The sequence below is a fragment of the Heterodontus francisci genome, chromosome 3 (assembly GCF_036365525.1).
Source record: "Heterodontus francisci isolate sHetFra1 chromosome 3, sHetFra1.hap1, whole genome shotgun sequence".
Classification (NCBI taxonomy): Eukaryota; Metazoa; Chordata; class Chondrichthyes; order Heterodontiformes; family Heterodontidae; genus Heterodontus; species Heterodontus francisci.
The window spans coordinates 81,122,128-81,143,188 of NC_090373.1; the positions used below are offsets into that span (position 1 = coordinate 81,122,128).

General features: G+C 42.0%; 1 protein-coding gene across 1 annotated transcript in view; it reads right to left on the reverse strand.

Moving 5' to 3' along the window:
* The window catches only part of tmem214 (transmembrane protein 214), an 84,119-nt gene that overhangs the window by 46,641 nt on the left and 16,417 nt on the right, over positions 1-21,061 (reverse strand). Inside the window, exons 2-3 of the mRNA XM_068023780.1 lie at positions 3,366-3,571; positions 2,642-2,792 (exon numbers count right to left, since the gene is read on the reverse strand). Coding sequence (XP_067879881.1) covers positions 2,642-2,792; positions 3,366-3,571 — 357 coding nt within the window. The remainder of the gene's footprint in view (positions 1-2,641; positions 2,793-3,365; positions 3,572-21,061) is intronic.

Here is a 21,061-nt window from a genome sequence, read left to right on the forward strand (position 1 = left end):
ACAGGCTTGGAGGGCCGAATGGCCTGTTCCTGTGCTGTACTGTTCTTTGCTTGAAAACACATCTTCTTGGAACTTTCTTTTACAACAAGTCAGCTCCCGATTTAGGATTTAAATTTTGTGCAGTGATCAGATATCCATGGCAACATGCAACTCATGCAAGGTTGAACGCGAACAGCTGCTGTCAAGTGATGAGGCAACAGCAAATGACAATCTTCTCCTATTGAGAAGGATCCTGACAGATCGTCAACTTGAGGCTTTCCTCAAAAAAGGATTTTTTTTTTTTTAATTCTTTGTATTGGTTTACAGCAAATGACAAGATTAGGAATATAGGAGTAGGCCATTCAGCTCATGGAGTCTATTTTGCCATTAAATTAGATCATGGTCATTTTGTATCTTAACTCCATCTACCTGCCTTGGTTCTGTAACCTCAATACCCTTGGCCAACATCATTCTCAATTTTGAAATTTTTAATGGACCGAGCCTAGGCAACCCTTTGGGATGGAGCACCAGATTTTCACCTTTTGTGTGAAGTGCATTCTGACATCACCCCTGAATCGCCTAACTTTCATTTTAATGTTATGCACCCGCCCTCCCCCCACCCCGTTTAGGACTCCCCATTAGAGGAAATAGTTTCTCTCCATCTACCCCATCACCTTTGATCATCATGAACACCTCAAATGGTCTATATTCAAGGGAATGCAAGCCTGGTTTATGCAAACTGTCCTCATAATGTAACCCTTTTAGATTTGCTATTATACTGGTGAATCTCAACTGCACTCCCGCCTAGGCAATTATATCCTTCCTAAGGTGGGTTGCCAGAACTGAATGCAATACTCCAGCAGTGGTCTAACCAGAGCTGCGCACAGTTTCTAAAAGTAACTTCCACCCCTTTGTATTCCAGTACCCAAGATAAAGGGCAACATTCCATTAGCTTTTTTTTTTGATACTTGTTGTCATGCATAGAAGGAGATGAAATAATTATGAATTTAAGAAGGCAACTATTAAACCAAACCACAAGAACATGACCACGAGTACCAGAGTCAAATGGAGTAGCAGTCATGTGACCCCTCGTACTGGGAATCTACAAACTTGTCTGCAACAATGGACCTTGTTAACCTTGTCTGTAATGGCTCTGGAAAAGCCCAATGAAAGCACTATTGCATACTGATGACTTCTAGCTACATGAACAAAGGGTTCTGGAGGCAGATGGACTCTCAGCCCAAACCAAAAGTAAACAAGCGTGAAGGAGCCACATCATAATGGAATAGTAGACATCAATAAATAGATAGCCAGGGACTGCACATCCTGGTCCATTGAGGGGGGGGGGGGGGGGGGGGGGGGGGGAAACAAAGAGGAGAGCGCGAGCGAGGGCGCGCGCATGAGCGTCAAATAAAGAACACTCAGGGACTAACTAACAAAACACAATTGTGGTCAGTTGGGAGGCGAACAGTAGGAATCACCAACACCCCTTTCCACCTGTTCGTAACACTGTTCACTAGCTTTTAGTGACTTCGATACTTGGACCTCAGTCCCCGTGTTCATCTAGTTTCTACTTCTCCCTGCTTAGAAAATACACTTACGGTACTTGGATCCAAAGCAGATGATCTCTCACTTTCCCATATTAAACTCCATCTGCCCACTCACTTAATCACTTGAAGCTCAAACGGGATGTATTTAAAGATAACCAGCTCCAACAAGAAACAATATTCATACCAGTATGATGGTACTTAGGTTTCTGTTTTAGCCATGCATCAAGAGAGACTGAAGAGGTCAGGTGCTTACATAGCAGAAGGGAGACAAAATAGCAAATTATTTAAAAATGTCATCACTGTGCTAGTCACACAAGTCAATCTCATTAACTCCTGAAATCCACAATCAAGAGCTTACAAGAAATCCACTTGGTCAGCTGGAGATCTGGTACATGGCGCAAGATGAAGAAAGGAGAGCTCTCATGAATTAATAAGCAAAATAAAGATGAACTTTCAAGCAAAATTATCCTGCAATGCTGAACGCATCTTGATAGTGAAATAATGTGCTGCATCAGACAGGTTGACCTTAAATTAGCAAATAATTAACAAGTTGGTCAAAAATAAAGATAAGGGCACATATCTAATACAAACTAACTTTCAGCAAATGATGTTAATCAGTAGTTGCCAAAAGCTAGTTTATTATTTGTAATGGTTACTGGAACATGGAATATATTTGCAGTATCTTGCTTTCATGAAAGCTAAATCCTTCTCTGTCTCAAGCTGTCCAACAGCAAACCCAGAGTTTGTCAGTGGACATGCCCAATCTGGTCTTCTAAGAAATGGATCAACCTTCATGTTTAGAAATCACAATGAACCTTGCATTTATGAATAGGCCACATGTTTACTCTGTGGTGACTTTGCAACACCTTCGCCAAAACCAAAAAGGTAACTATTGGTCCAAGCAGAAGTGCTCAATTTTTTTTTTAAAAATCAGCCTTAAAAACTTTAGAACTCCATGGAATAGATTTTCTTCTTCTTGCAAGTGCCAGCTGCACGCCAGAGTGCATAAATGACACATGATTGTATCTGTAACGTATGTAAATTCATATGGTGAGGGGGTTAGCAGAAAATATTAAGTGCCAATATAATGTTAATGTTAAAATCCAACTGACCAAAAGAATATGAACTGAGGGTAGAGTCAGTCTCTGGTGCTTGTAGCTTATAATTCAGGTATCCAGCCAAATCCTTCACCCAGACAGATGGATTTCCAGGAAACAAGTTCAGGCTTTTATCCAGCTGGTCCTGAAGTTCTTTCAAATCAAGCTGCAGAGAAATTATCTACATTTAACATTATATGGTAACAACTTCAATTTATATGATTAGACAACACTGCACAATGTTCTGACATTTCCAGCAAGTACTTTTGGCTAAAGGCAGGTAAAAGAGGATAGACAAAGCAAGCTGCAGCAGGAACTTAGCTTAGCTGAGGTAATAGTCCATTTGAAGAGCTAAGTGTTGGGGCTCAAGCTCTCCAATTTCAATAGGGGCATCAAAATCACAAGAACAGTTCATTAGCACAACACAAAAACTGTAATAACATGGTTCAAAGATTGGGGTGAAATGAGGCTGAATGCCCAAAGACTCTATATTGGTCAGGTTACATAGATTATAGAGGTGTCAAAAGTCCATTATTAAAATTATTTAACTCAAGCTGCATTTAATAAATTTTAAAGTGGGAAGAGTAAATAGTGAAGCTCAAATTGATAGATTTCCTTAAAATTGACAAATTGGAATTTAATAGGTTTCTACCTAAAATTAGTTTAGTACAGCAAGTGAAATCTACAAAATTGAAAGGCCAGATCGGAAAATATGAAAAAAAAAATTTTGTGCACGTACAGCTTTAACAGCAGCCTCCAAAGAAGGAAACCTCTTGTGCTTCAGTCCTGCATCACTGCTGGGTTTCTTGATCACCTTTCCTCCAGAGGCTGGTTTCTGTTGCGGGTGCTCAGGAGCGGATACTGGAGGAACTTGCTCTTTGTTTTGCTTCTTCCCCATTTTCTCAAACCCAAGCTCAAAAAGGGTTTCAGAAGGTTTCAAAGGAGCTAAGAAAGGAAAAAAAAATGTTAGTCTATCAGATGCAATTATATTTGACTAACAATTTCCCTGTCACCATGCATACCTGAAATCCACACTTCAGTGTCAACAGAATATTGCTGATAAAAGTTTGGTTTGAGATAATTTTCTTTTGGTTCGGAGCATGGCACTGAACACAACTGAATTCAACTGGGATTTAGCTCGTTAATAAAGGCTGGATATCAAGATATTCTATAGTCACAATTCAGGAAGCACAATCCTTGTTTAACTTTCCAGTCAATTTCTCACAAAAACTCATTTAGAAACACACAAAACACCAAAATCTCCATTGGGCAAATTTCCACTTAGCATGTGCTGAGCTACCCAATATCATTAAGGCATTAACATGGACGCTACAAATCAAGTGGAATATCCTGGAATTGGGAAGGTAGGAGGGAAAGAAAACAAATTCATTGCCTCCACCTTCACTATCTGCACTCAAATGTTAGCTAGGTTGCTCTTATTTGGGTGGGAAAGAGAAATGATTAAAATAAAGTGCAGAATGTTGTTTGTACTTTCGCCACTTCAATACATTAAGTTTTATTTTGAAGTGAGAAGGTTCAAGAACCTGTACTAATGAATAAGACCAAAGAAAACTCATCAGGAGCCAAACGATCCCCAGGAGAAGAGCAGAAGGACTAAGTATCATTGACAGTGGAAAAAGAATAAAGTTTGAAATAAAAGCAAAATACTGCAGATGCTGGAAATCTGAAATAAAAACAAGAAATGCTGGAAATACTCAGCAGGTCTGGCAGCATCTGTGGAGAGAGAAGCAAACATTAAGAAGGGTAGGCACAGCAGAAACAAATAGAAAAGAAAAAAAGGCCCCCCCCCCAACCCCCAAATCATGCTCTGAAATTATTGAACTCAATGTTCAGTCCAGCAAGCTGTAACGTGCCTAATCGGTAAATGAGATGCTGCTCCTCGAGCTTGCGTTGATGTTCACTGGAACACCGCAGCAATCCCAGGACAGAGCTGTGAGCATGAGAGCATTTCAACAACCGCCCACACCACCACCCCCCCACCCCACTCATGCTCACATCTCTATCCTGGAATTGCTGCAGTGTTCCAGTGACCATCAGTGCAAGCTCGAGGAACAGCACCTCAATTACCAATTAGGCACACTACAGCCTGCCGGACTGAACATGGAGTTCAATAATTTCCGAGCATGACAGTCCCGTTCCCCCCCCCCCCCCCCCCCCCCCACTTTTTATTATTTTTTCTTTATTTTATTTTAGTTTGTTTCTACTGTGCCTACCTACTTATTTTTAATGTTCGTGCTTGGAGCCAGGGCTATTCATTTTATAGTCAATTCACACCCTCTCTGTACTAATGCTTTGTCTTTCACCACACCGTTAACATACCATTTGCCTTTGTTCCATGACCTTCTGATCAGTTATTCTCTGTGACCCTGTCCTATCAACACCTTCTCTTTTGTTATCTCTTGCCACAACCCCTGCTTTACCTGCTTAAAATCTTTTACATTTCTAATATTTGTCAGTTCTGATGAAGGGTCACTGACCTGAAAGGTCAACTCTGCTACTCTCAACACAGATGCTGCCAGACCTGAGTATTTCCAGCATTTCTTGTTTTTATTATAATAAAGTTTGAAAACCTGGAGTAACATTTACTAAGAAGTAACCAACATTTGCTGGAAACTCCAGACAACAGAGTGCTCCAACAGCAGAGTGTCTACAGGATTACCACAAATATGTTTTAAAAAGCACATGATTACTGATGCTGCAATCCCCAGAGCTGGTACAGGTTTGTGGAGTACAGCAGTCCAATCCTCGGCGAGGCAAAAGGCCCAGAGGTATTATCCTGAAAATACCGAGGCAAACAAGATCAAGCTGCTAAGTGACTAGAAAAATCATGTGATGCCTTTTCTACACATTCGTTCAGGCCAGCAGCCTGAGAGATCATTGCTTAATCTCATGAAGAAAATGCTACAGGACTAGGGAAGGAGTAAACAGTTGGAGGAAAATGAGTATATGATCTAGCATCCTACATCAAATCTGGTTGCTGATGAATGCATGCATGTGAGGAAAACCACAAATGCCAATTAGACATATTAATTTTAAACTCTTACTGGACTGGAAATATGGCATCACCTGCATTCTAAAAAGGACAGCAGCTGGAAACATTCGCATTCTAAAGAGACAGTTGCCTGGAGAAGACAATGGAACTGCTCCCTGATTCAATTAACCAAATGGATTTTGATCAAAAGACATTGAGTGCGTGAAAGCTAGTGTTCCAGACCCCCGACTGGAGGATGTCTACTGAGACTGAAAGAATCCACAAACAATCCAGGTGGGGAGCTAGTCACATGATTCGCCTGCTGGCTCAGGTTTGATTTGAATTGTGTTCACAGAACAGTTTGGGTCAGACTGCAATCTGAAGACAAATGAGAAAAGACAGGGACCCACAGAAGAAACGAAGCCAAGACAGGAAACCATTGAAACAAGTTAAAAAGAGTGCAACGAGATGGCATGATTTAACTGCAAAGATTTCACATCGAACTCAAAAGACAGTAAATGAACTCCAGCTATTGCTTCAAACTTTTCCCCTTGATTCTTTCTCCCTTTCTGTCTCTATCTGTGTGTGCGTTCATTGCTTATGCATGCTAGCGTGGTCGCGTCACATTTTTAGTAGTTTTAACTGAATTAAGAGTTTTCAAGGTTAATAGATTTAAACAAGAAAGGTGTAAGTTTAAAGAAAATCTATCTGCTTGATTTCTTTGCCATTACAATTGGACAGCAGTGAACAAGGATTCAGATGGGAAGCTAAAAACACGGTGTTTTAAAAAATTAAACCCCGTTAGTCAAACCAGGAAAAGATTGAGAAGTAACCCCTAGATCCCTCTCCCCTGGTAATAACAATGCAACAGGAAACAGCAAACCTTCAATAAATGCAGAACTGGACTATTTTTTTTTTTTGCACAAAATTAAATTAAATTTAAAAAAAAGAGTACAAAGTGAATTTTTCATTTTCAGTTAAGTGTACTTGCTCTACATTTTCCCCACTACTCCCAACCATTGAAAAAAACTACTGAGTGATAAATTTAACATTGAACTATTAAGTATTTAGGATAAACAGCAGTATGCATTAAAACAAATGGCAGTGTGGGTCTGCTCAGGTGAAAAAGGCAGCAAAGCACTTCTTTTCCCGTTAAGGGTAGCTAATTTAGATTTTTTTTTTAGATTTAGAGATACAGCACTGAAACAGGCCCTTCGGCCCACCGAGTCTGTGCCGACCATTAACCACCCATTTATACTAATCCTACACTAATCCCGTATTCCTACCACATCCTCACCTGTCCCTATATTCCCCTACCACCTACCTATACTAGGGGAAATTTATAATGGTCTATTTACCTATCAACCTGCAAGTCTTTTGGCTGTGGGAGGAAACCGGAGCACCCGGAGAAAACCCACGCAGACACAGGGAGAACTTGCAAACTCCGCACAGGCAGTACCCAGAATTGAATCCGGGTCACTGGAGCTGTGAGGCTGCGGTGCTAACCACTGCGCCGCCCTAATTTCTTGGGCAAGGGGCTCTGATTTTTTGAATAAACCTAAACTAACCATAGGTCTTTGGGTGGAAAATTCCATAAGAAATATTTTATCCACATCTCCAAGTGATGTATGTTTATCTCCTCCCAAATGTAGAATCCTAAATGTTTGCTCTGGTCAGATACATCTACCACTGGGTAAAATACAGAAGTACGTACAATCTAGGCCTATAATATGTAGCTCCCAGAAAATGGGAGCTTTCCAGTAGCAGAAACACAGCTGCAATAGCCTCAGTGCAGCAACACAAAAATATTGGCAAAACAGGGAATTTTCTAACGCTTAAGTTTTATAAACCCACAATGCCATATGACAGTTCTTGAATTATAGTCGCAAAGAGATTTTTATTTTCCATTGTCCAGCCAGTGCTGACATTTCATGTGTAAGTGTTGAACAAAGTGAGTATTGGCAAAGGTCCCCCACCTCAGGAGAAGCATAAAATTTAAAAGATCAAATGGTGCAAAACCGAGAAACACACTTTAAAGTTTGTTTGAATTTATTAGAAGAGGTAGTGCAGAGAAAGACTCAAACAAACTTCCATTGGACAATGTTGTTTGGTAACTAGCAGTATGAGGGGAATGGTTTTATACTGAGGGTTACAGGGCACAAAATATCCACACTAGGGACAACACTACTGTGATATATTCCAAATGTGGTGTCCTTGCCACCAACCCATAAGAAATTGAGGGGGCAAGGGGCAGCACGTGCTTCTGGCAATCACCCAACTGAAGAAACAGTACTGAGATGACATCACCCACCAGTATTTCCTCATTTGCATGCCTTATGAAGTACACCTGTAAGATACAGAAGTACTCCTGGCAGTCCCAATTGAGGGGGATCACAAATGTGTGGATCAGGAACGCAGCAGTGAAAAATCACATTTTAATATATTAAAAAACCTTTAGCCAATACAGCCTGTCCCTCATGCTCTCAAAGGGGCCATTTTAACAATATCCTGTGCTCTTTCAAACTCACCCCCACCCGAAAGGACAGAGACCTGGGACCACTAAATAGCAGTCACATTTCATTTGCATAAAGGCTTGGGATAGGGACAAGGCATTCTTTGAAGTCCCATCCCACTGGCAATGCAGCAGGCCTCCAGGAATTTCAACTCCAGTATCTCCACCCAGTGCTGGCATTTCATGTGTAAGTGTTGAACAAAGTGAGTATTGGCAGAGGTCCCCACCTCAGGAGAAGCATAAAATTTAAAAGATCAAACGGTGCAAAACCTAGAAACACACTTTAAAGTTTGTTTGAATTTATTAGAAGCCAAAACAGTCTGCCTGCTGAGATCAATGTAAAATATCCACTAGCTTTAATCAAAGAACAAAAGGTCTCCTACTGCCCAAAAGCATTTTCCCCTCAATTTAAATCAATTCTGGGTCAGTTCACTTGCTGTTCATGGGAACTTAGTATATGCAAATTCCTCATTTGCATACACATACTTGTACATCAAAAGTACTCCACTGGTTCGAAAGCACGGGAGTGTCCCGACGACGTAAAAGACACTCCCCGAGTACAGTGGCAATTAGTTACGTAAAATAAAACAAACTGTTGCTGCATTTTACTTCAGCAATTAAAATTGCACTCACTTCTTTACAACAGTATTTTCATGGTGAAACTAGAAATTTCTGAAAACCTGTGCCTCGAAGATTACACAAATTTAAAAAAAAAAAAGTCTTGTATTTTGGCAATCCCAACCAGTTGCCTGCATACCTTTGTGGGAAAAACTTGACCAGATAGACTGATGAAAACATGTACGTGTAAAATTATCCTTGGGTTAAGGCTGCAGAGGACTAGGTCTCATATTTGTACAAGCTTGGAAAGAGATGAAAAGCATGACCTTTGTTCCGAAATTAGAATTCTGACTATTAAATTAAAGAAGTTGCTAGCAAAGTCACCCTCTCCAGGTTCCATTGAGAACTGCTAGTGTTTCTCAATTCATACTTCTATTGCCCCCTGATGCTTCTCTTAACTGCACATGCAGCCTTTGAGTCTCTAAGTAGGATTACCAAACATCATGAAATCTCAGAATGGCTCTTGGGCACTGCTGCTTGCAACAGAACCATCTGTGCTTCACCCCTATATGCATCTCATGCGAGAACTGTTGACACAAAAGTAAAGCCTTTTTCACTTTTTAGCACCATCATCATATCTGGAATCTGCCTCCTTGATGGTCAATGCTCTGCATGCAGCTGTCCTAGGCTCCCAGCCATTCCCTGTCTGCCATTCTAAGAAACTGTCTATAATTTCTTGATAGCTGGTCCTACACAGTCCAGTCAAGTTACTATGGAGTATATAGAGTGGGACCTGCTAGCCACAAGGAAGTTCCTATTTGATCAGAAGTGCAGCCTGCAAATTCTGAAGCTAGTAAGCAGAATTACATAGAAATATTTTCAAGCTTACCATCCTGTACATTTTGTATGATCTACCATTGGTGGCCTGTGTAGAGTCATAGCATCATTTACAACCTTGGAGGCCATTTGGCCTATTGAGTCCATGCTGGCTTTCTGCAGAGCAATCCAGTCAGTTCCACTCTGCCGCTCGATCTCCATAACACTGCAAGTTTATTTCCTTCAAGTGTCCATCCAATTTCCTTTTGAAATACCAAGTGGCTTCCCCCTCATTGAGCGTCTCCACTTCCACCACCATTGTAGGCAGCGAGTTCCAGGTCATTATCACTGGCTGCGTAAAAAAGTTCTTCCTCACATTTCCCCTGCATCTTTTGCCCAAAACATTCAATTTGCGCGCCCTAGTCCTTGTACAGTTAATGGGAACAGTTTTTCCTTGTCTAACTTACCTAAGCCAGTCATAATCTTATATACTTCTATCAAATCTCCCCTGAATCTCCTTTGCTCCAGGGAGAACAACCCTAGCTTTTCCAACCTAACCTTAGGAACGTAGGAGCAGGAGTCGGCCATTCAGCCCATCGAGCCTGCTGTGCCATTCAATATGATCATGGCTATCACTTTAATGCCTTTTCCCCACACTATCCTCACATCCCAGTCTGTCATTTGTATTTAGAAAAAAATCAGTCAATCTCTGCTTTAACCAAATTCAATGACTGACCTTCCAGAGCACTCTGGGGTAGAGAATTCCAAAGATTCACAACCCTGAGTAAAGGAATTTCTCCTCATCTCTGTGCCAAGTGGCTTCCCCCTCATTTTGAAATTGTGTCCCCTAGTTCTAGACTCCTCAACCAGGGGAAACATCTTACCTGCATCTACCCCTTTAAGTATTTTGTTGGTTCCAATGAGATCGCATCTCATTCTTCGTAACTCTAGAGAATACAGGCCCAGTTTCCCCAATCTCTCCTCATAGGACAGTCCCGCCATCCAGGAACAAGTCTGGTGAACCTTCGTTGCACTCCCTCTAGGGCAATAATATCCTTCCCAAGGTAAGGGGCCCAAAACTGCACATAGCACTCCAGTTGCAGTCTAACCAAGGTTCTATATAATTGAAGCAAGACTTCGCTACTCCTGTACTCAAATCCTCTTGCGATAAAGGCCAACATCCATTAGCTTTCTTAATTGCTTGCTGCACCTGCATGTTAGCTTTCAGTAACTTATTGACAAGGACACCCAGGTCCCTTTGTACATCTATGCTTTATAATCTCTTACCATTTAAGAAATACTCTACACATCTGCTTCTCCTACCAAAGTGGATAACCTCACATTTTTCCACATTATATTCCATCTGCCACATTCTTGCCCACTCACGAAGTCTTTCTAAATCCCTTTGAAGCCGCTTTGCATCTTCTTCACAATACACATTCCCACCTAGTTGTGTCATCTGCAAACTTGGAAATACCACATTTGGTCCCCACATCCAAATCATTGAAATATATTGTGCACAGCTGGGCCCCAAGCACTGATCCCTGCAGTACCTGACTAGTCACAGCCTGCAACATGGGAATGACCCATTTATTCCTACTCTCTTCTTTCTGCCCGTTAACCAATCCTTAATCCATGCCAGTATATTACCTCCTATCCCATGTGCTTTAATTTTGCTAACCAACCTCCTGTGAGGGACTTTATCAAAGGCCTTTTGAAAATCCAAGTATACCACGTCCACAGACTCCCCTTCATCAACTCTTTTAACATCCCAACAACTGCTGTAAGGCCAACAGGTCTGCAATTCCCCGCTTTCTCTCTCCCTCCCTTAAATTGCAGGGTGACATTTGCTACCTTCCAATCTGCAGGAACTGTTCCAGAATTCTATAAATTCTGGAAGACAATCACCAATGCATCCACTATCTCCACAGCTACCTCTTTCAACATTCTGTGATGTAGAATATCAGATCCCAGGGACTTATCAGCCTTCAGCCACGTTAATTTCTCCAATACAACTTTCTTACTAATACTAATTTCCATTCCCCCCAACCCCTTGGATCTCTAATTCTGGGAGAATTCTTGTATTTTCTTCAGTGAAGACAGACACAAGGTAACCATTCAGCTACTCTGCCATTTCTCTATTCCCCATTATAAATTCCCCAGACTCTGCCTGTAATGGACCCACTTTTGTCTTAACCAAACCTCTCCTTTTTATGTACCTATAGAAGCTTTTACAGTCCATTTTTATGTTTTTTGCTAGTTTACATTCATATTCTATTCTCCTTTCATCAGTTTTTTGGTCCTCCTTTGCTGTATTCCAAAATCCTCCCAATCCTCAGGTTTACTACTATTTCTGGCAACTTTATAGGCCTTTTCTTTTTATCTTATACAATCCTTAACTTCCTTTGTTATCCAAAGTTCACTGCCTTTGCTTTGGGGGTTTTTGTGCCTGAAGGAATGTATAGTTGCTGTAAACTATTTAAGATTTCTTTAAAGAAAATGCATTGCCTATCTACTGTAATACCTTTTAATGTATTTTCCCAATCCACTTCAGTCAATTTGCCCCTCATACCTTGATAATTTCCTTTGTTCAAATTTAACACCCTGGCTTCAGATTGAACTACCTCACTTTCAAACAATGTAAAATTCTATCATTTTATGGTCATTCATCCCTAAAGGTACTTATACAACAAAAATTATTAGCCCTTTCTCATTACACAAGATTAGATCTTAAATAGCCTGTTCTGTCGTCAGTTCCTCAACATACTGCTCTAGAAAACTATCCCTAACACTCCAGAAACTTTTCCTCCATAGCATTAGTGCTCATTAGGTTTACCCAGTCTACATGCAGATTGAAGTCACCCATGATTACGGTATTACCCATGCTTCTCTAATCTCCTGATTAATGCCATGCCCCACATTACCACTACTGTTCGGTGGTCTATAAACAACTCCTATTAATGTTTGCTGTCCCTTGTAACTAAAATTCCTCAATCCCTAGAACCATTCTGGTAAATCTCCTCTACAGCCTCTCAAGGATCTTTACATCCTTCCTAAATTGTGGTGTTGGGGCCTAAGCAGAGCTTTATAAAGATTCAGCATAACTTCCTTGCTTTTGTACTCAATACCTCTAGTTATGAAGCCCATAATCCCATATGCTAACCATTCTCTCAATATGTCCTACCACCTTCAAAGGAAGATGCACATGCAGCCCCAAGGTCCTCTGTTCCTGCACACTTTAGAATTGTACCATTAAGTCTATATTGCTACACCCTATCCCTTCTGCCAAAATGCACCACCTCACACGTGTCTGTATTAAATTCCATCTGCCACTTGTCTGCCCATCCTGCTAACTTATCTATCTCCTGTTGCAGGCAGTTCGTATCATCCCCATTGTTTGCCACTCCAAGTTTGGTATCATTGGCAAATTTTGCATCAACCTTCTGTTACTTCATCAAAAAATTCAATTAGATTCATCAAACATAATCTGCCTTTTACAAATCCATGCTGGCTATCCTTAATTAACTCCAGCCTCTTCAAGTGCGTGTTGATTTTTTCCCCCCGATTATTGTTTCTAAAATCTTCCCAACCACTGATGTTAAACTAACTGGCCTGTGGTTGCTAGGACTGTCCTTACACCCTTGCTTGAATAAGGACGTCACATTTGCCACTCTCCAATCCTCTGGCACCTCCCCCATATCCATGGAAGATTGGGGGATTATGGCAAGCCCTGCCATATCCACCACCTCCATTTGCAATCTGGGATGCGAGCCATCCTGACTAGGCGACTTATCTACCCTAAGCATAGCCAGCCTTTCCAGTACCACCGCCCTATCAATTTTTAGCCTATCTGTTGCCTCTACTCTCTCCACTTTTACTGATATTTTGTCAGATTCCTCTTCCTTAGTAAACACTGATTCAAAAGTACTCCAAGTATTCTAGCCTTGCCCTGTGCCTTCAAGTATATATTACTCTGTCTTTAATAGGCCCTATTCCACTTCTTACTATCTGACTATATATATATGCCAGTAAGATCTTTGGGTTCCCTTTTATGTTGACTGCCTTTCTATTCTCATTCTCTTTGTCAGTCTTATTTTCCTCTTCAGCTCTCTTCTCAACTTATTGTATTTGGCCTGGTTCTCACTTGAAGAATTCACCTGACATGCATCATATACCCTTTTTTTGTTTCATCACAATCTCTATCTCCCTCATAATCCAAGGAGCCCTGTTTTTAGTTCTTTTACCATTCGCCCTTGTTGGAATGTACTTATCTTGTACCTGAAGCATCTCTTCTTTAAAGATAACCCATTGTTCTGTCAGTTTTTCCTGTCAGTCTTTAGTTCCATTATTTTTCCTAGCTAGATCTGTCCTGATCACAGTGAAATTAGTGCTCTTCCAATCTAGCCATTTTACCTTATATCGTTCCTTGCTTTTCTGCATTACGATTCTAAACCTCATGATATGATCATTCTTACCCAAGTGCTCCCCCCAGACACTTGGTCCACCTCATTTCCCAACGCCAGATCCAACAATGCCTCTAAGTTGCACTGAGAACATACCGATAGCGGAGGGTCTACTGAACAATTTCAGAAATTCCTCCCCCCCACCCCCCTTTTCCTTGACTCTAACATTGTCCTAATGGATATTTAAAGGTCCCCCAATATCAAAACTCTATAGTCCTTGCACATCTGGTTTCCCAATCTCTCTATATGGAGGCCTATAGAATATCCCTAGTTGCCTGATTTATAACCTTTTTGCTTCTCAACTTTAACCAAATAGATTCTGTCCTTGCCTCAAGGGCATCCCCTCTTTCCAACACTACTATGTCTTCCCTCATCAATACTGTCACCCCACATCCCTTTTTTTCCTTTCCTATCTTTTCTGAACATTTTATATCCCTTGCATATTAAGCACCCACACCTCATCATTAAGCTACACTTCTGTTATTGCTACATTATATTCCCATATTGCTCACCAACCTTATTCACTACACTTGGTGTGTTTACATACATGCATTGTAATGCTGTCTTGGCATTTCTCGTAGCCCTTCAGTCTGCTCCTATCTAATACAGAACTACTCCCCTCAAGTACTGTCCAACACTCACTTTATGCACCTTATTCCTCTTTTTTACTTCAGTATTGCTGGTGCTCATCTCCCTGCCAACTTAATTTAAACCCTCCCCAACCACACTAGTGAACCTTCCAGCAAGCACAATAGTCCCAGTGCTGTTGAGGTGCAACCTGTCCCTTTTGAATAGGTGCCTTCTAGCCCAGAACTGGTCCCAATGCCCCAAGAATCTGAAGCCCCTCCACCATCTTGCACCATGCCTCAAGCATTGATCCTCACCATCTTCCTATTTCTACTCTCGCTAGCGCATGGCACCAGATCTAATCCAGAAATTACTACCTTTGAGGTCCTATAACTTCCGACCTAGCTCCTGAAAATCTGGCGATAGGACCGCAATACCTGCCCTTGCAATGCTGTTAATACCAATGTGTACCACAACTTCTGGTTCACTCCCTTCCCCCTGCAGAATATCCTGCACCCTCTCAGTGATGTCCTTTACCCTGGCACGAAGGAGACAACACACCATGCGGGACTCACGATGACAGTTACAGAAATGCCTGTCTGCCCCCGACCAAGAAATCTCCTATAAGAACTACTTCTCTGTATCATGCTGCTCCCTCTTGCCTATTGGAGCCACGGTCAAGACTGCACTCCTTCAGGGTATCGACTCCAAAGCCGAGTCCCTGTTTGAGTGGCACACACCCCAAAGACTCCTGCATCTTCGTAATCTTGTGGATGGTCACCCACCTAGTATCCTGAGCTCTTACTGCCTGTGGGGTGACCACCTCCTGGAAAGTAGGATCCAGGAAACTCTCCTGCTCCCTGATGCCCACAGTTTTAGAAATCCTGAGCTCGAGCTGAAGCAGCTGGAAACACTTCCTACACACGTGGTTGCCCAAGACACATGAAGTGACCTTGCGTTCTCACATGGTGCAGGAACTGCAAGCAACAGGTTGCAGCTGCCATGATTTAAAAATAACTCATATTTCCCCCTCTTTTAGAATCTAGTTAGTACTTTGTTTAAACTATTTTAATTAATGTCTCTAGACCTGCTCTGTGCTACTACACAATTCAGTCACTGTTGTACTCATCCTCATTGATATTATTAATTTCCTGGCTATTTCTTATTTGTCTTTTTAGATGGCTAGGGTACCAAGCAGATTTCAGCTTAACACCTACTTTCTCCCTCCTGAAAAAGTTGGAAAATTTGCAATTTTGATTTACACAAAGCTACATTTCACATCAGGTCTGGATCTCATAACTGGAGGTACCTGTACCTCGATGCAAGATTGCCAATCAGCCTGGATTGTCCAGAGGCCTATGCTAGCTAGCTACCTAGGACAAAAACATACATGGTTTGTGCCAGTGTACATTCTGCATCCTTCACAGGTGGTTTCCTGGTTCTTGGAACGTCTTGCACAACTGCTACTGGCACAAAGTTGCCAGCAAAGTTACTCAACTGTGGAGGTCCTAAAATTATTGCATTTACTGCATAAAAATGTTCAAAGAAACAGTGAGCATGTCATATGACCAGATGACACATGATCAAGCCTCCAGGAATATCTCCAACCAGAGTGACAACCTAAGCCTTGCATGACTAAAAAGAGCATGGGTTGGCAAACAAAAACAAAAATTGCTGATTGGAGGTTGCAGACATTAAAACAATTAAAAGGTAGTGTAAAAGCAACTCAACTAAAATCGGAGTACAAACTAAGTGAAATAAGGATAAAACTAACAAGCCTGAAACAAGACTCAACATAAGTTTTTTTGGGGTGCAGGGGTGGAGAAAGGAAAAAGAAAAAAAAAAAAGAGGAAAAAAAGCAGCATCAATATCTGATTAAGAAGAGTTGCAAGGAATTGAAGGGAGAACATGAATAAAAGCTAATAATGCAGATTGCAGTCTGGCATTTTGTGAACTGCTGGGACTGTGCCAAGTCATAGGAGGCAACTTCTCCAGTACAGTGTAAGGTGCAAGTTTAAGAATAATGTCCTGAAGTTTTGCTCAATTTTCTTTATCAACCGTGGGAAAGGAAAAATAAAAGACTTGGAATCTTAGCTCCAGAGACAAAATGGGTTAGGCAGTCCACAACTGAATAACTGTACATATTCTAGGTCAGATGCTTCCCCCTCCCCATGCTGTGAATATATTCTCTGAAAATGTGAAAGTTATAATGGGAGGTTATCTACACCTACTCACCAGATTTCATCATGCTGAGAACTGAGAAAATGCATTACTTTTCAGATATCAGTGCAGTCAGGTGTCTAAAGATTTTACCTATCGACAAGTGCCTGATGCTGATGCTCACATTAAATCAGCCAGTCTTCTAGTCACAAAAGATAGATAACTATGTGATTTAAGACTCAGCTGTCCAGTATGGTAATTTAGAGAGTTATTTGATAATGCTCCTGTGAAGCACCTCGGGAGGTTTTATGACATTAAAAGGTGCTCTATCAACACAGGCGGTTGAGTTACACTGGCATTTTGTGTTGGTTTGTGGTAAACATTGCAGAGGATACAGAAATCTAAAAAGTGAGAGACAACAATTGAACAGTTTTAATCCTTTCGTTTCTGGAGCTCAATTCTAGCTTCTGTAAAGGGTCAAAGAAAGAAAGATAGTGCTGAGCATTTTGAATTAATATTTTATTTCCCAAGTCATATTCTTAAAACTTACTATTTTGGCAGTACAGGTACCACACAATCATAGAATGGTTACAACACAGAAGGTGGTCATTCGGTCCATCATGTCTGTGCCGATTCTCTGCCAGAACAACCCAACTAGATCCACTCCCCCACCTTTTCCCTGTAGCCTTGCAAATTTTCTCTTTTTAGATAATTCCCTATTGAAAGCCACAATTGAATCTGCCTCCACCACACTCTCAAGCACTGCATTTCAGATACTAAACAGTCGGGGTGTGTAAAACAAATTCATGTCGACTTTGGTTCTTTTGCTATTAATCTTAGATTGGCGTCCTCTGGTTCTCCATAGCTGCCTAGAACAGTTAGATGCACTTTCAATTGTTAAAGTTGGTAAATGACCTCAGTCCAAGAAGACCAGCTTTCAAGAAGTTTGTTGCTCCAACAGTAGATTTGTGTGGACACTAAGTGAGGACAGCGTCAGGCTTGTGGTTATGTCCCTGCAGCCAAATACCAATACTCACCTGAAGAGTGGCCATAAGACAATATAATAAAGCAGCTGTGAATCTGTCCCCCCAGCACTATCCTCTAGGAGGTGAGAGAGAGTGATTGTTAAATGCGACTTGATCTCAAGGGCAGAGTGTGGCATCAAGGAGTCCTAGCAAAACAGAAGTCAATGGAAATCAGGGAGAAATCATTGGTTGGAGTCATAGCCAGAACAAAAGGAAGATCGTTATGGTTGTTGGAGGCCAATTATCTCAGCCCCAAGACATTGCTGCAGGAGTTCCTCAGGGTAGTGTCCTTGGCCCAACCAACTTCAGCTGCTGCATCAATGACCCTTCCTCCATCATGAGGTCAGAAGTGGGGATGCTCACTGATGATTGCAGTGTTCAGTACCATTCATGACTCCTCAGACACTGAAGTGGTCTGTGCCCATATGCAGCAAGACCTGGACAACATTCAGGCTGATAAGTGGCTAGTAGCATACAGGTCACACAAGTGCCAGGCAATGGCCATCTCCAACAAGAGGGAATCCAACCATTTCCCCTTGACATTCAACAGCATTACCATTGCTGAAACCCCCAACATCCTGAGGGTGACTACTGACCAGAAACATAACTGGACCAGCCATAAATATACAGTGGCTAGGAAAGTAGGTCAGATGCTGGGTGTTCGGTGGCGAATAACTCACCTGACTCCCCAAAGCCTGTCCACCATCTACAAGGCACAAGTCAGGAGCAGCTCCAACATTAAAGACATTTGACACCATCCAAGACAAAGCAGCCCACTTGATTGGCACCCCATCCATTACCGTAAAGTCACTCCCTGTGCAGTGACAGAAGTGTCTACATCTACAAGCTGCACTGCAGTAACGCGCCAAGGCTCCTCTGGTGGTACCTTCCAAACCCACGACCTCTACCACCACCACCTAGAAGGACAAGGGCAGCAGACACATGGGAACACCATCAACCGCAACAGCAGTAATGCTCCTACTGGGTAATAAATGCTGAACTTGCCAGCAATGCTTACATCCCAAGAACGGATTAAAAAAAGAACTCCACCAATACACTGTGGCTGTAGTATATACTACCTACAGTAGGAAGCAGTGCAGCAACTCTCAAAGTTTGCACCTAAAAGCACCTCCCAGCCCAACCTTTACCACCAAGGCCAAGAAAAGCAACATTATCAGTGCAAAATAATTTTCAAATTTTCTCCAATTCACATACTACCTCAATTTTAAACAGTTAATTGTATATTAATTGCATTAAATAATAGCAGATGGTGGGCATGAACTTAGTTTCATTTGAGCATAAAGACAATTATTGAAACTGGTGGGTGGCTGAGTTAAAGTTAAACATTACAAGCATATACCTCCGAAAATAAATGTAAGACTGAGTAAAGATTTGCTCCAGTACAATCCTTCACCAACTGGTTGTCCAGAGAACACACAGTACTATGCCTTCATTATTGCAGGACGACCACATCCCATGAAATAATTTTTTTTTTAAAAAACAAGCTCCTGAAATGTTCTCCTAGGACGGACGATTGTGGGAGCACAATTACCACAAGGACTCAGACGAGCATATGAATTAGGAACAGGAGTAGGTCACTCAGCCTCTCGAGCCTGCTCCATCATTCAATATCATCACAGCTGATCAGATTGTAACTTCAACTCCACATCCCTATCTACCCCCAATAACTTTGCACCCCCAAGAAACGATCTCTCAAAAAATATTCAAAGACTCTGCTTCCACCACCTTTTGAGGAAGAGAATTCCAAAGACTCATGGCCCTCAGAAAAAAATTCCCCCTCATTCCTCTTAAATGGGCGACTCTTTATTTTTAGGCTACGTTTGCTGACAACACAACCAGTAGGAGCACAGTGCTGGCACACGCGCAAATGCAGCCTCACTGAAACATCACTGTTTGTGACATCTCAAGCAGCCGCCAGTAATAAAGATGGCACTGCTCAATTTGTCAAAACAAAAAATCAAACCCAAATCTCCTTAATGGCTGTGATCGCTGCCTCCATCCCACCCCCAACAGTATCCCACTCCCTCCTGCCATCGCGCTTCAATCGATGCTCCCTTCCGCACCTGTCTGCTCACTGCTGTCTTTCCTCAGCCACTCGATACCGCCCTTGCCGCATCCTCCCGTGGATGTTCTCTCCCCACTCTCCCAGTGCTCACTCCAGGCCGTGCCACTTCCCTCCTCTCGGCCACTCACTCCAGTGTCTTGTTCCCCATGGGATTGGGAGCAAATGGCTGAGAGAAGGCAGCGGTGAGACGGGATGGAGCAGGAAATTGAAAGGGACCACTGAAGCGGGGATGGCGGTAGGGAGCGGGGTACTGATGGAGGGAAATGGAGCCGGCAATCGCAGCTATTGAGGGGTAAGGGCAGCATTGGGTGGTGATGTCAGCGCACATTCATGCTGGCAAATTCTCACTGATGACATCCGATCGCTCTGCGCATGTTCTGCATTGTCAGGAGTCACGGTGTTAGTTTTAACATGACCCCTCATTCTAGATTCTCCCACAAGAGGAAAACATCCTTTCCACATCCACCCTGTCAAGACCCCTCAGAAACTTATACGTTTCAATCAAGTCGCTTCTTACTCTTCTAAACTCCAGTGGATACAAGCCTAACCTGTCCAACCTTTCCTCATAAGACAACCCCCCTATTCCAGCTATTGGTCCAGTAAACCTTCTCTGAACTGCTTCCAACGCACTTACATCGTTCCTTAAATGAGACCAATACTGTACACAGTACTCCAGATGTGGTCTCAGCAATGCCCTGTATAACTGAAGCATAACCTCCCTACTTTTGTATTCAATTCCCCTCGCAATAAACAATAACATTCTCTTAGCTTTCCTAATTACTTGTTACTAATTACTAACCTTTTGTGATTCATGCACTAAGACACCCAGATCCCTCTGCATCTCAGAGCTCTGCAATCTCTCACCATTTAGCTAATATTTTTTTATTCTTCCTGCCAAAATGGACAATTGTACACTTTCCCACATTATACTCCATTTGCCATATCTTTACCCACTCAGTTAACCTAGCTAGAAATCACACGAACACACGAAGGCAATTCAACCCCTCGGGCCTGCTCTGCCATTCAATACGATCATAGCCAATCTCATCTCCGCCTCAACTCCACTTTCCTGCCTGTTCTCCATAACCCTTCAACCCATTACTAATTAAAAATCTGTCTATCTCCTCCTTAAATTTACTCAACGTCCTGGCATCCACCGCACTCTGGGGTAGTGAATTCCACAGACTCACGACCCTTTGAGAGAAGTAATTTCTCCTCATCGGTTTTAAATCTGCTACCCCTTGTCCTAAAACTAT